A 14,603-nucleotide genomic window follows, 5' to 3' on the forward strand; every position below is an offset into this window, starting at 1 on the left:
AGTGTCAAGCTGCATTATGCCTTTGTAATAATCCACTGACCCCATCACGACGGTTGTCTCAGAGGCAGGCATGTTGTAACAGATATTGCAAAGACGAAGTAGGTATTGAGCGACACGGACACGGTTTAAAAAGCCTTGGATGTTTGTTAATATATTGCCAATGTTTCAATGAAGGTCCCCCTTGAAGTACCGCAGGCATTTTGGCGATTCCCGCATCAGATGGTTCATTAAAGATACGAGCATGGTGGACCAAAATTGATATTACTACTGGACTGGACCTACGAGAGCTCGGATATATTGACTCCATCATTTTCACCGAGGATGAAGACTTACCAGGTCAAGCAGTGAGTGAACTGCACGGCGCATACGCGAGCGGAATTTGAAAGCCAGGTGGACTCCGAATCGAACTCTAGTAAGAATTTGCCTTTAAGTAGATAAGACAAGCATAAATGTGCTATGCAGCTCTGCTCTAACACGATCCATACATAGCTGGGGCCAATTAGCCGGCGCCAATTGACCAATTACAACGCCCGCGCACGATTGCCGGCTAATCAGCAACATCGCGAACCTTTTACACTACGATTCTGCACAACGGCTGGTACGAGCTCCCAAAAGAGAAACGACCATAGCAGTTCCCTCGCTACCAGCGACCATCTGCGGGATTTACGGTTGAGTGGTTCTTTTATTGGGCTCTGCGGGCCATTGCGTGGATGAAGCTCTGATGGCGTGACTCCTTGGCCATTCAGCGTGCCATGTCGCAGAGTTTTTAAAGATCCGGACATCCTGCTGATAATTGAGCAGGCTATACCGCTTAACGAATTGGAACTGTTGAAATGCCAGCGAAAAGCGTCGCGATTATCGGCGCGGGGCCTGCAGGCGCCATCACTGTCGATGCTCTGATGCAGGAAAAGACCTTTGATTCGGTCCGGGTATTCGAGCGCCAGGACCAATCTGGTGGATGCTGGTATGTGTGGAGAACCGGAGCCCTGTCCTCTCTAATAGTGCAACGCGACACCCGACTCATGATTGATTAACAGAGACAACCTATATATACAGGATCTATCGCCCAAATGAACCCCGACTCCCGCTGGACATCGACAAACTCTCCGCCAGGACGGCCGACACGCCCATTCCCATCCCCCCTCAACTGCCCTGCCATGCCCCCGCCGTTTCACAGAACCGTTTCGCCGACTCACACATCTACCCCACGCTCGAAACCAATGTCGACGCTTCGGTTATGTCGTTTTCGCAGGAGGCCATTCCCCCCGTCCGATCTGAGCGGTCGATTGCCCTGCACGGTCCGGATACGCCGTTTCGGCACCACACCGTTGTCAAGAAATATATCGACGATTTGTTCAATCGCAATGGGTATCAGGATCTGGTCGAGTATAATACCACGGTCGAGCGGGCGGTGAAGAGTCCGGAGTCGGGGAAGTGGGAGCTCACGTTGCGGCGGGGTGAGAAGGGGAATGTGGATTATTGGTGGACGGAGTCGTTTGACGGTCTTGTTATTGCGACGGGGCATTATTCCGTACCGTATATTCCTGCTATTCCTGGGCTGAAGGAGTTTGCAGAGCGGTATCCGGGGAGTGTTGAGCATACGAAGCAATATCGGGGTCCGGAGGGGTATCGCGGGAAGGTATGCTCCCTTTTCCAGCTTGAAAGAAAAAACGGCACTGACTCAAACAGCGAATCGTTACAGTGGGAGCATCCGTCTCCGCAGCAGACACAGCAGTTAGCCTGATCGACCATGCCCAAGCACCCATCTACACCGTCACCCGTGGGAAATACAACGTCTATTTCGGAGGACATGCATTCAAGCATCCCCAGCTCTCTGAACGGCCGCCTATCTCGCATATTTCCGTCGACAATCGAACCGTCCATTTCGAAGATGGCACCTCCGCGGCAGGTGTAGACCACATTATCTTCGGGACTGGTTTTACATGGACACTCCCGTTCCTCCCTGACATTCCAACCAGAAATAACCGCGTGCCGGATTTATACCAGCATGTCTTCTATCAGCAAGATCCAAGTCTAGTCTTCATTGGCGCTGTACGTCCCCACACTCAGTCCCCATCTCATCCACAGAAACTTACAAGTGACAACGCAGGTCGGTACCGGTCTAACCTTCAAAATCTTCGAATGGCAAGCCGTCGCAGCAGCCCGCGTCCTCGCCGGCAAGGCTTCCCTCCCACCCCTCCACGATCAACGGCGCTGGGAAACAGACCGCATCGCTGAAAGAGGCGATGGGCCCAGCTTCACATTAATACATCCGGATTTCAAGGAGTACTTCGAGGAGATGAGACGGTTAGCTGGGGAGCCTGGGGAGGGGCAGCCCGGGCGAAAGTTGCCTGTTTTTGAGCAGAAGTGGGTGGATGATTTCTGGGCTGGACATGAGAGGAGGATTAAGATGTGGACGACGTTAAATGGGGAGGGCAGGGGGTATCGGTTGTGATCCATCTACCTGGAATTGGGTTACATGATGTCGGAAGTCTAGACCATACTGATAAATATATAGATAGATGCACATATTGAACATGGACAATCCTATTATGGGCATACTATACTTCACTGACAGCTCAGTCATCTCCTACATGCAATGAAAACCGCTGCCTAAGCCCTACTCCAACCCCCTCACTGTCGTCTGCGCCTTCACCTTCCCCTTCCCTTGCCCATCCTCCAAATCTCCACTCTCTTCCTCTTGCGCACCCTCCCCAACCCCAACCCCATTAACTACCCTAAACGCCACCCTCTTCTCCTCCAAATATCTCCCATCAACCCACCTCAACAACCCCGTCATAACGACAACAACCCCCACCAATCCCGCCGCACTCTCCCAACCCACCCTATAATTCGGCGCCTCAGCAGCTGGCCACACAAGAACCTGCGACCACGCCGAAACCGCATAATACCCCGCCACACTCACACCCACAATCAACGCCCTGCTCTCGGGGTTCTGCGGGATGAGGTCGGATAGCCATGCGAAGATCAGCGGCGCTGTGCCCAGCGGCACATACGAGAGAAAGTACGACGCGTATGCTGCGGAGAGCGGGAGGGAGTCGGGGTGTTTTGTCCAGAGGGACATGATTATGCAGGGGATGAGCGCGATTAGGCACTGTGTTATGATGAGGGTGTAGCGCGTGCGGAGGAGGTCAGATAATAGCGCCCAGAACCATACGAAGACGACATTTATGGCGGAGCCGGCGATGGGGATTGCATTGACTTGGGCTGTGGACCAGCGGCGGGTGCCGTCGGGTTTGCGCACCCATTCGAGGAACAGCGAGAAGTAGTTGTATCCGTATGTCCCCAGGACGGAGGCGCAGTAGAGGATTGTGATGAAGTAGACGACCCAGCCGGAAAATGTCCGCTTAACAGCATCCCAAGACATACGCTTTGGCTCTGCGCGGCCGTTGCGGGAAAGTCTCTGCATGGAGAGTTCCGCGTCGACGGTCTTGTCGAACCAGATTGCTCGCGGGTTGGGTTTATTGGGGAGATCGGGGATCATGACGAACCCCGCGAAACCCCATACGACCGTGATAATCGCGTTGATAACGAACAACCAACGCCAGCCAGCCAGACCCGCGTGGTTATTTAATGTCTTCGTGATAGCCGCTTGCAGTGCGCCGGAGAGCATCTGCCCGACTGCTTGACAAGAGTGGTAGAAGCCCATTCGTTTGGCGAGTTCGGTGGGTGTATACCAGTGCACTAACACTCTATCAGCCCTTCAATCCAGACCAGTTGAGAAGGGAAATGTACTGGGACGCACTAAATAAAGTAATCATCCCCGGCCACGCACTACTCTCGCAAAGACCCAGGAACACCCGCAACACGTAGACTTGTTTCGCGCTGGTTGTCATTGCCATTAGGCCAGTCAGGAAGCCCCAGAGGATTTCTAGGCCTGGGAGCCAGAAGCTAGGGCGGACATATGTAAGGATGATTTGCGAGGGGATTAGCATGATGCAATAGGCGACGTTGAACGTTGTTGTGAAGCTTTTATCCATCAATATTCATCCAATGATACCAATAATAGGGCAGATAGAGGGGAGGGGAGGTACTAGTTGAGTTCATTCCCGTGAAGATGGAGGTCTTCTTTCATGCCGGAGACGTAGGCATTGTTAATATTTTGTTGGTCGAGGTATTTAATCACTATACTTTTTAGTTTCCAAGAGTCTCCAGGTTATTGAGAAAGGGATATGGCTCACCCTGGGAAATACACCCAAACGTCAACAGAAACATATCTAGTCGTCGGACAAGAGTCCTTTCCTCCGACGAGCGGGCATTGTTTGCATCTCCTTGCAAGTTATGGCTATGTTTGTTGAATACACGTTTGAAAGATGCCATTTCTTTCTATGCGTGCTCTGTACTGTCGAGAAGACGGTACGGCAAGCAGTATTCATATCTACCGACTAGACAGGTAGTATTACGGTAGACGCTTAACCGCCAATAACCGTCTCTCCTCTCTATCATGTTATCAAGAATGCAATATATCCCTGTCTGGAGTAACCGTAACCTCATGATAAGGAATGTTGATTTATTGATTGATAAGATCGGCCCCGCCAGAGACATATGTATGTATATCTCTACCACCCATCTCCAACCGCTACTATATACACAAGTCACAATCAAAGCAACACAAAATGCCCCAAGGAAACACCCTTCCCAACCAAGCCCCCAGTCTAAGCTACTGGCAACGCACAACCCGCTCCTTCCCCCATCTCCACGCAAACAACACGAACCCCGTTCCAACCTCGGCAAAGTACGTTGTCATCGGGTCGGGCATTGCAGGGGCCCTCACAGCGTTCGAACTACTCGAGGCAGGCGTTAATGCCAAAGAGGTTGTTATCCTCGAGGCGAGAGAGGCGGCTGGTGGTGCTAGTTCGCGGAATGCGGGGCATGTGAGACCGGGTGTGTACCCCTCTTTTACTAGTGATTGGATGGATGGTTAATGGGGTGTTGGCGATGGTGATGGTGAGGTAGATGCATTCCGGGGCTTTACGGCGTATTCCAAAGTCCATGGCAAAGAACAAGCATTGAAGATCATCGCGAACGAGCGCCTCGTTCTACAAAAAGTAGATGAATTCGTGAACAAGCATAGCGTCGCCTGCGACTTCCACCGCACGATGACATTCGACGTCTGCATGACACCCGAATTCGCAAAATACGAAGCTGCGAGCATCAGTGCATACAGGGATGCAGGCGGTGATGTATCCCATATCAACTACTACACTGGAACAGAAGCGCAGGAGAAGACGAAAGTCCCCGGCGCGGTAGCTGCGTACGAATGGTCTGCTGGTTCGAGCCATCCGGCGAAATTGGCTCAATTCCTTTTAAACAGTGTGATAGGAAGAGGCGCGAGGCTGTTCACTTTCTGTCCGGCCATGGCTATAACACAGTCATCAGATGCTAGGCCTGGGCTATGGAATGTCCATACGCCCCGGAGAACACTGACGACTGAAAAAGTGATACACTGCACCAACGCGCATGCAGCGTTTCTACTACCCCTGCTGGACAACTACATCACGCCGAACCGCGCTCAGGCACATTCATTAATCCCAACGGCTGCATTTACAGGGACAAATATCCTCCAAAACACATTCTCGCTACGCTACAGTCTGCACCATTTCTACTCCTTGGTTCAGCGACAAGCAGACGGTACGCTTATCCTTGGCGTGTCGAGGTCAAATCCTACGCTTAGCAGGGAGACGATTGACGGGCAGTTGAGTACGGACGACAGCAAGTACAATTGGGAGATTGCGCAGGATGCACTGCGTAGCTTTGGGGAAATTTTTCCGAGTTATGAGCCCGGGGCCTTGATGCATGGTGAGGGATTGGACCATGCTTGGACGGGCATTATTGCGATGACGGCAGATTCGGTGCCGTTTGTTGGGGAGGTTGAGGAGCTTCCGGGGCAGTTTGTTTGTGCGGGATTCAATGGGCATGGTGAGTATGCATGTCTTTGGCATTGTGAGGATAAAACTGACTTTGCAGGTATGGCGCGCATTTTTACGTGTGCGCCGGGGATTGTTAAGTTGGTGCTTGGGAAGCAGTGGGAGGAAACGGGTTTACCTGAGTGCTTTCAAATCAGTACAGAGAGACTGGGTAGACTGTCGTCTCAAGCCGTGCCATCAGTTTGGTGATTACAGCGAAGATAATGATGCACGCATGTTCGTATGATAGACTGCCCGTGCGAAACGTGTATATTCAAGGGCAAATGAAGCGTCCTCATGTGTAAAATCCCAATTCAAAAATGGAAAAGGGCTCAAATCAAGTAGTTGTGGTATATACAAGGTAGCGAAAGGACCTTGAATCCAATATTGACCAAGAAATATGTGTACACGTATCCAAACGAAAGTAAAAGATGGATAATAAAGACAATATAAAGAAAGAAGGGGGTCAAAAAAAAAAAAAAAGAAGAAATGTACGGTCAAAAAGTCGTAAGAAGGAGTTCACTCCCAAACCCCAAGACGCCAAACACCCACGGGGTAATCCCCGGACCAGATCGGCCTGCGATAGGGCGGGAGATTACCCGCCCAAGTCCGTGGGAGACTATAGTAATCTCCCTGTTGGTGACGGACTAGCTTCAAAGCTTGTTTTCGTTCTCGTTTTCGGTGGACAGCTAAGAAACCGGCTGGTAGCCTTTGTTCCGGAATTCACTTTGCTTCCAGTCGGACTGGAAGTTGCTCATCTCGGCCCGGTCTTGGTTCCAGTTGGAGTCGTCGAGAGCGTGTTCGAGGCGGCCCTTGCGGCGCTGTCTGATGCAGTAGAGGATCATGGCGGCGATGCCAATGGCGCCGACGGCACCAGCACCGATACCAACACCAGCCTTGGCACCGGTAGGCAGTTCATCCCACTTCTCGGAAAGAGACTTTGGTGGCGGTTTGTTCAGCTCGGTCACTGTGGTAGAGTTGCCCCTAATGACGATCAGCATCATGCATAAAAGAAAAAGTAGCAAGGAAGACATACTCGACCACATTGATGCTCTCCCAGTCACCGGTCTTGTCTGTATATTCGTACTCTTTGCCGGACGAGAAGTCGTGCACACGGACCTTTTCTACGACCATGGTGTAGGGACCCTTGTCGTAGTCGACCTCACCTCCTGCCCACTCAATAGTACCCAGGGGGTTACCAGAGTCACCGGCGGGCCAGATACCAAAACGAATGTTACTCGGCGTCTGAGGGAAGTTCTTTCCATCCAAAGCGTCTTCATAGTTTAGAGTGCGGACCAATTCCTGGTCAATCCACCACTCCACCTTGTCCTTGGTCCAGTAGGTAGTGTAGTTGTGGAACTCGGTGTCAGCGTTGGAGACGTCGTGGTAACCGCCGCGGTCGTAGCTCGAGTCGTTTCCTTTGCCGTAGTAGTTAGACTGCACCTGGGAGGTGTTGTAACCGACCCATTCCCAGTCAATCTCGTCCAAGTCGTCAGACTGCAAGACAACACTGCTGATAATACCACCACCCTTGGCCATCTTGACGTGCGACTCGACAATGCCGAAGAAGATGTAAAACTTGGACTGCAGGGTGGGGGAGTCCAGCTTCTTTTTAATGGAGAATTCGGCGCCGTTCTCGGTCCAGTCGATTTCGCCATTGGTCGTGGTCCAAATGTTCTCGTCTTGGGTTCCGTTGAAAACCCACGTGTGGTTTGTACCCAGAGCAGGGTCTGCCGGACAGTCCTCTTTAGTCGGGTTACAATCGGTAAAGGTCTGGGCATGGACGGAGGCGATACAGGCCAGCAACAGGCCGATGAAGAAGCGGGCAAGCATGGCGGCGTTTGGTAGACGGGGTCAAACGAAGGAAACGAAGGAATCTCTTGCTGTAGGCGAGGGCAAGCAAATATATCACTCAATAATTGCAAAAAGAATGGCTGGCCAACAGACAATGGGCCAAAAAGGAGTGGAAGTGCGCTGAAACGCACGAGCAAAAGAATGAACGAACAAGGAGTGGGACAACAGCCCACCACCACAGCAAGAAAGCGCGATATATGGAGAGAGCGAGAATAAGCAGAACAAGAATAGAAGAGAGAGAAGAACAGAAGAGAAAAAAAAAAAAAGAGGAGAACAGACAGAGATCGAACCCCGTGACCGGCGGCAAATTCAACCGCCGAATTATTCTTAGCGCTGCTGTAAGGGGCTTTCCAAATCGGGTAATCTACGCTTGGTCCAGACCCCGCCGCTAATCCTGACAAGGCTAGCCCACCGGGTTAATCAGGGTCTAGCTGTATTAGGAGAAGATCGGCAGGAGCCCGGCGAGGGCCCGGGGGCTTGTCCCGGGCTGTGATTGGCTGCTGGCAGATGACCTAATCTGCAGCTTTGTGGTCAGGTGACTGATCTGATCAGGATTTACAGTATCGACATACGGGGTAAACATACTGTACTTGTATTTTAAACTATATGGTAGAGTATGCTTACTATTGCTACAATCCTAAGTCGAGTACTCTGTACAGAGAATAGAATTGAGTGCAGCCAAGCAAACCCACTGAAACTAGTGTCGTCCGAGGGTCCGCCACAGACCCTGATTCTTTAATATAGGAGTGGCAAACAAAAAAGGGGTTTATCTTTACGGAGCGATACGGTCCTAGGACATAGTATGCCATAGCCACTCTAGTGCTATTTGTGTACATTTAGTGACACCGTCAATGCACAATGCTTGTTTCTCGCTTAGTGCTGCTATTTTGATGCTGTCAAGGCTCACTTGTTTAAGACACCGTTGAAGAATTAACAGAGAACACCTCCGAGACATGTCATAAGTCATCCGAGTCGTAACCATAGCAAACACATCGAGTCATGAGCGTTCGTCGATCACATCATCCCTCAAGTCATATACACCCTCGCCGGCCGTCTCGGCTCATACCGCGGTCGCGAACGGCTCCCCTTCTCCACGTATTCCACCACCGACGGACTACTCGTGCGCCGTCTGCGCCGTCGACCCCGACTGCTGGTCCCGGCTCCAGGAACATATCCGACATCGGGCTCTCCACCGCTCCAAGCACCCTTCAAAGTGCACACTTTCCATAGCCAAATCAGCAGCAGTGTGCCGGCGATCGATCCGATGACGATGCCTGCGATGCCGCCGCCGGATATGGTACTGGGGCAGGTATTACCGCTGTCGGAGGATTGGCGGGCGAGGATGGGGGCCTGATGGATGTGCGATCTAGATGAGCGGTTCGGTTCCACGGGATGAACATCGGGAGCGATCCAGGGATCTGACTTACCATTTCGGTGGGTTTTTGGACCGGTGGTACGGAGTACTAGAGTACCTGGACCAAATTCGTGCAGGATATGTTTCTCTACGAGAATGAGAGAGGGAGAAGAGCGCCTTTTATCGCATTCAAGGATATCCTTCCGCACTGACGTCAAGAGCACGTCTTGCGACGATCGCGGCAGAGCCGAGTCAACTATACAACACTCGATATACTACTATACTATATGTTTAGTGACTGGCAGAACTATATATGCGTGGCTAGCTGCCATGCACGACATAGGTATATCGCATCTGCAGCAATTGAGACCCATTTCGGGGCACCTATATGGGGATACTGTGCTAAGTGTTGTGCTGGTGGCAGGCGGGGTAATCAGGTGATTTACATGCGATTGAATCCTTTGGCAATGATCAACTTGCTGAGGCTTGATAGTGATAAGAAAACCTGGAAGACTGATAGAAGTGGAGAAATGCCCCTGGAGTGTATACTGTAGTAGGTAATGAAACCAGTAATTTGCTGATATCCTATAGTACCCTTTTCTTTCACCGTGGAATGCTTAGATGCAGTTGTTAGTGAATTGACAGGAACATACAGAATAGGAAGAGTGCAGCATGCTCTAATATTAGTATATCTCAGCCATATCTCGCGTTATCATTCACTCATCTTGATCCCGTCTCTCGATGCCAACGGCGATGGCCAGCTATCTTGATGTTGATGCATAACGCATAAAAGAAAGTCTCACTTGCTCGTTTCCTAAAAAAATGCTCTAAAGGCATTGTCCGTCAAGATGTTAACTTGCACACACATCCATTCTTAGATCCTGCAGATGCCAAAAAATTAGGTGTGGCCTGGGCTTATCGGGCCTTATCGGGTGTGGCATGACCCACCCGCAGGTGTTCAGTTCACATAACTATACACTTGTGTACCTCAACGTTTCAGGCGGCCACAGGGATGACTTATGCAGCCACTCGATGCGGCTTAGTAGCTAGATCACTGATTTTTATATAGGTCAGCATGTCGGTACACTTAGTTAAGGTGTTAAGCACTCTATTACTCGATAACAATTCCTATTTACATGTACCGTTGGACATCCAATGGATTTCCGCAGTCGGACTTGGATCTCATCCCGATATCCAACATCCGCAACTTGCGGAATTGGATGTGGAGACTACATCCAAGTCGTACGATATGCCGCAGCCTAACTAGGATCATGGAGTCCTTACTAGATGCTTGAGGCATAACATCTTTATTTGAGTTGTACATTATCTTCGCTACACCATGGCTGGCAATAACGAGCCCAAGACTTTGCACAACTACATACATCCACTTGTTTGATCATGGCTTATTACATTCTCTAAGCTACCAATACCCATCAGTGTATCAAAAGGTGCCATAGATAGTATATCCAACCAGTCCAACTCATATAACTGTATACATTGTCCTCCCACAGATTTCTTGTCCAAGCCGAGGACGTACAAAGAGTGAGTCGCGTAGATACAGCCAATGCCATACCAATTCAAGATTGAATTGTATTCATTCTTGAAATATGTATTCTAGACCCTGCTTTCAATCCCGAACCAGGCCTACCCGCCCAGATACCGGAATTGGAACACATCACCGGTTGGTCCAAATGAACCCATAGGCGGCAGGTTCTGGACTTTGCCGATAAGGCTCCCATCACCAGTCAAGACCTCAATCTGAAGGAAAATCACCATGGTCGATATAGGGTCTTTCTGCGCCATAGGCATGGAGCAAGCGGAAGTAGCAGCTGTCTGCCCAGCCCGCACCAGCGCGCAGGTAACATTTTTCCGACGCCCCTGGAGCGGGTGGGGTTGTAGCGAGATACGATTGCGTCTGGTTGTTCCAAATAACGTATACGGTACCAGCCTTGAGCTATAGGGAGGTTAGAAAGTAAAGGGAGGCCATGATAGGGGGGAGGCCTCCTGCATAGTTGATGGGGACACCTGATAATTTTGGGGGTGATTTATTCGCTTCTTTTGGGCCTCAAGCTGGTTTCTATCCGCTGTAGTCTTGCCTGCACCAAAGGATTGATTGCTATGTGATGATGAAGGCGGCGTTGGTGTTTTATATGGTAACTAACTAAATTCTCCATAATTACCTTGAATAGTCATAATATAGGGTAGTGGTATCCTGCATATCGCCCAAGACAAGAGATCAGGGCACGAATTTTACCGCCACAACCTCCCTTACTGTATCATTGTCGAAATATAAGCCCCATACAGCGTGTGACGGTTTGACAGCTGACAGTTTACTTGAGAATGATGTACATTATTTCTCCAGAATGACAGAAGTTCTGTTTGAAAAGAGATACGGCCTTCAACCAGTCCGAGCTATAAGGTGTCGCAGAATTGCGTTTGCCGATAAAGATTTGACAGAGGACAGAGAATGGAATCGAAAAGCCGAATACAAGGACAGATTAACTCAACAATACAATGAATTACGAGAAAGCCTCGTTCGCCTGTTGGATGATAAAATTTTTGTTGCCGAGAGTCTTCGTTTTGTAATATCAAAGGTCACTGGCACCAAGGCCCGCAGCGTGATCCCAAAGCTCCAGTATGAGGAGACCGACAGCGAACTACATTGAGTGAAAAAATCAAGAATATCAAGGTCAGGATGGAAGACTCTCCTTAACCCATAGTGCTGGTATTGAGTCACTCCATATGCTCAGTAAGACACTTATAACGCAGAACCTAGTTTCATTCAAGGAATCTCCGGAGCCGGACACACCAGCGTTTTTGTATCGTGCTTTCAGAGATGGGGCCCATACCCGACATGACAGAATGCTGGGATTCCGCTGCTCCAGGCAGCCAATAACCATGCCTTATTATCATACTGGAACGCTTCTCAGCAGCCAATTAGTGGACCAGGAAGTCCTGGAGAATCATTGCGAGGGATGCAATCCATCAGACCTCATTGCGTTGGCTGACAGTCCTTCAAGAATCCTCAAGATCATTGCGACTTGGGATTTTGACGACAGAGGCGGTGACCGAATAGCAGTGATTAATGTCCCAAAGCTCCTCTTCAATCGCACTTCTACATTGGCCAAGTCTTTAGGCATGAAACTTTGGACACCAGTACAACCAACTGGACTACAATTTGCAAACGAAAATTATTGGGTTGCATATAGATGGATTCCGGCTGAGTGCATAGAGAGGTATATCTCTATACTTCCTAGAGATAGCCTGCAAAAATAACACCATCGGTGCGTAACTAAATTCCCTGCAGAGTCCAAGTCTAACTGTAAAAGGTCCTGAAGATTTTCATAAGACACTCTCAGAAGAAGAAATGTTGTAAATTGATATAATTGAAAGACTGAAGATTTCATCATGAACGAGCAGGAAAAAGACTTAGACAGACATTTAGGTGGGTATTAGTTAGTAGGAAGATTAGATATCAAAGCAGTTATGTTGCCGTATCATGGAATGAAGCTTGAAGTCAAGAGCTCAGAGTAAACGTTTGTCATATCCCGATTCGTCCAAGAATATAAGGTGATATGAAGAGAATTCAGCGATATTATGAAAGTATTCATCCACAATTTTTTTTTTTTTTGCTCGCTTGCTTTTCACTGAGCTATCTTTTTAAACCATGCATTCTTCAAAAGAGCACGCCTAATGCTGGGTGTGGTGACGTTTGCGCTTCAAACTCCAGTAGGCGATCACAAAGTGCTTCAGTTATGGTCGTTGTGATACTTGGTGGCCGTCCACCTTTAATCGGAGGTGCTCGAACGCTACCAAAAAGCGTAATATTGGTGCAAATGCCAGTCACAGCTCATTTACTGCAGTTTGCTGCCTCGGCTAATTGTGCATTAGTGTCAGGGTGCGGGGTCAGGTACAGGGATATAGTAGGAATTGACAAACAGATTAAGCTACAGGTCAGGCTATCTACAGGTTCATAGACAAGACGCAGCTCGAAGAGCTGCAACAGGATGGGCGTTGGCGCAGACAGATATCTTGTTAGTACCCAGCGGGTCACGTGCCTCACCGCCCTCGCTTTCTGCCCGGTAGTTATATAGTTTAGCTGAGCCGATAGACCACCCATCCAATCAACTACGCTTGCCCACTAAAATATCTCTGTGCTCACGTGATTAGTCACGTATGTATATCACGGGCTCTGCGCCCGGACTTCTCGGAATATCTTCGGGGTTTAGTGCTCGTTCTACCAACATAAGAATAGCGCCTCAATTAGTTACCTCCTGTCAACTAAAATAAGAAATGACCATCTCCCGGTCAAACGACGAACGCGTATGGTAGCTCGTAGTTTAAGCCGCTGCCTAGGAAGGCTGTGCTAATTAAGCACGCGTTGCATTGCGTAGGGCTGAAGAACTCCATGTGGAGTCTTCGCCTACTCCGGAGTACACCAACATCAAACCTCAACACAGTGACCAGGCTTCTGAGTATTCAATACGACCCGATGGCGTACGCGATTCTATCTAGGCAATAGTTCGCTTACCAGTGGCGTCTGTCATGTCATACTCATGGAATTATCATGGAACGTACCGGCAAAGATCATGCCCACCACTACGCCACTCTTAGTGGGACCGGGGCTTGCGTATACTCAACGGCGACGCCTCATTTTTATACTTCGTTAGTGGCAGCCTAAACCGAGGCGTCTTGAGGGAAGGAGTATATAAAAGGATGAATAGCCCGGTAGTATCCTCTAACATTCATCAGCGTTCTTTCACAATCACAGAGTACATACTCGGGCTCCAGCGGAACTACAAGTCATACACCGAAAACCAACCATCATGCACGGCCATCACCATCATCACCACGGTCCCCCCGGCGGCGGTCACCACGGCGGTCCTGGAGGCCCTGGAGGCCCCGGTGGCCCTGGTGGTTTTGGAGGTCCTGGAGGTCTTGGCGGCCCCGGCCCTCACCATAGCCCCGGTTTCGAGAAATTCAGTCCACCGGGCACTGGTTCCCACGATAACCCGCCTCCATACCACCACATCGAAGGTCCCAGGTCCAGATTCGGCGGTCCAGGTCCCAACCACGGCCCTGGATTCGGTCCTGGGCCTGGGCCTCATGGACATCATCACGGACCCGGACACCATGGACCTGGACATCGTGGTCCTGGTTCGGCCGGTTTCGGACACCATGGCGGTCCACCTGGGCACCATGGCCATCACAGCCATCATGGACCGGTAAGTTGGAATTCACCTAAGACAGATACATTAGACGATTTGCTAAGTGCGGTTCGAAGCACTAGTCTCACCAGCAACACCATCACGGACTTCTGGGAAAGATTTTGCATCACCGTCACCATAAACCATAATCCTTAGACAAGGTATATAAGAGGATTGGTTTATCTCTGAGAGCGTTCTGTTTGTCCATTTGATATAGGATTGATACCCAGTTTGGATGAGTACTGTGTTTGTTAATTCCGT

The 14,603-nt window shown here is 49.9% G+C and overlaps 5 protein-coding genes across 5 annotated transcripts; 3 read left to right on the forward strand and 2 right to left on the reverse strand.

Annotated features, from left to right (window-relative positions):
• Positions 1-833: 833 nt before the first annotated feature.
• ACHE_40435S (uncharacterized protein) lies at positions 834-2,455 on the forward strand (the record flags this gene model as incomplete). The annotated part of the gene is made up of 4 exons (XM_043278634.1): positions 834-964; positions 1,057-1,639; positions 1,690-2,052; positions 2,111-2,455. The coding sequence occupies 4 exons, from the start codon at positions 834-836 to the stop codon at positions 2,453-2,455; spliced, it is 1,422 nt and encodes a 473-aa protein (XP_043136393.1).
• Positions 2,456-4,637: 2,182 nt separating this feature from the next.
• On the forward strand, positions 4,638-6,137 carry ACHE_40436S (NAD(P)/FAD-dependent oxidoreductase; the record flags this gene model as incomplete). Its single annotated transcript, XM_043278635.1, has 3 exons — positions 4,638-4,905; positions 4,978-5,940; positions 5,989-6,137. The coding sequence occupies 3 exons, from the start codon at positions 4,638-4,640 to the stop codon at positions 6,135-6,137; spliced, it is 1,380 nt and encodes a 459-aa protein (XP_043136394.1).
• A 479-nt stretch (positions 6,138-6,616) lies between these two features.
• Positions 6,617-7,760, reverse strand: ACHE_40437A (glycoside hydrolase family 16 protein; the record flags this gene model as incomplete). Its single annotated transcript, XM_043278636.1, has 2 exons — positions 6,617-6,911; positions 6,964-7,760. The coding sequence occupies 2 exons, from the start codon at positions 7,758-7,760 to the stop codon at positions 6,617-6,619; spliced, it is 1,092 nt and encodes a 363-aa protein (XP_043136395.1).
• Positions 7,761-8,807: 1,047 nt separating this feature from the next.
• ACHE_40438A (uncharacterized protein) lies at positions 8,808-9,211 on the reverse strand (the record flags this gene model as incomplete). Its single annotated transcript, XM_043278637.1, has 2 exons — positions 8,808-9,131; positions 9,209-9,211. 2 exons carry the CDS (start codon positions 9,209-9,211, stop codon positions 8,808-8,810), a joined length of 327 nt encoding a protein of 108 aa, XP_043136396.1.
• Positions 9,212-13,851: 4,640 nt separating this feature from the next.
• Positions 13,852-14,498, forward strand: ACHE_40439S (uncharacterized protein; the record flags this gene model as incomplete). Its single annotated transcript, XM_043278638.1, has 2 exons — positions 13,852-14,360; positions 14,420-14,498. The coding sequence occupies 2 exons, from the start codon at positions 13,852-13,854 to the stop codon at positions 14,496-14,498; spliced, it is 588 nt and encodes a 195-aa protein (XP_043136397.1).
• Positions 14,499-14,603: the final 105 nt, after the last annotated feature.

This window comes from Aspergillus chevalieri, chromosome 4, assembly GCF_016861735.1.
Source record: "Aspergillus chevalieri M1 DNA, chromosome 4, nearly complete sequence".
NCBI classification, from domain to species: domain Eukaryota; kingdom Fungi; phylum Ascomycota; class Eurotiomycetes; order Eurotiales; family Aspergillaceae; genus Aspergillus; species Aspergillus chevalieri.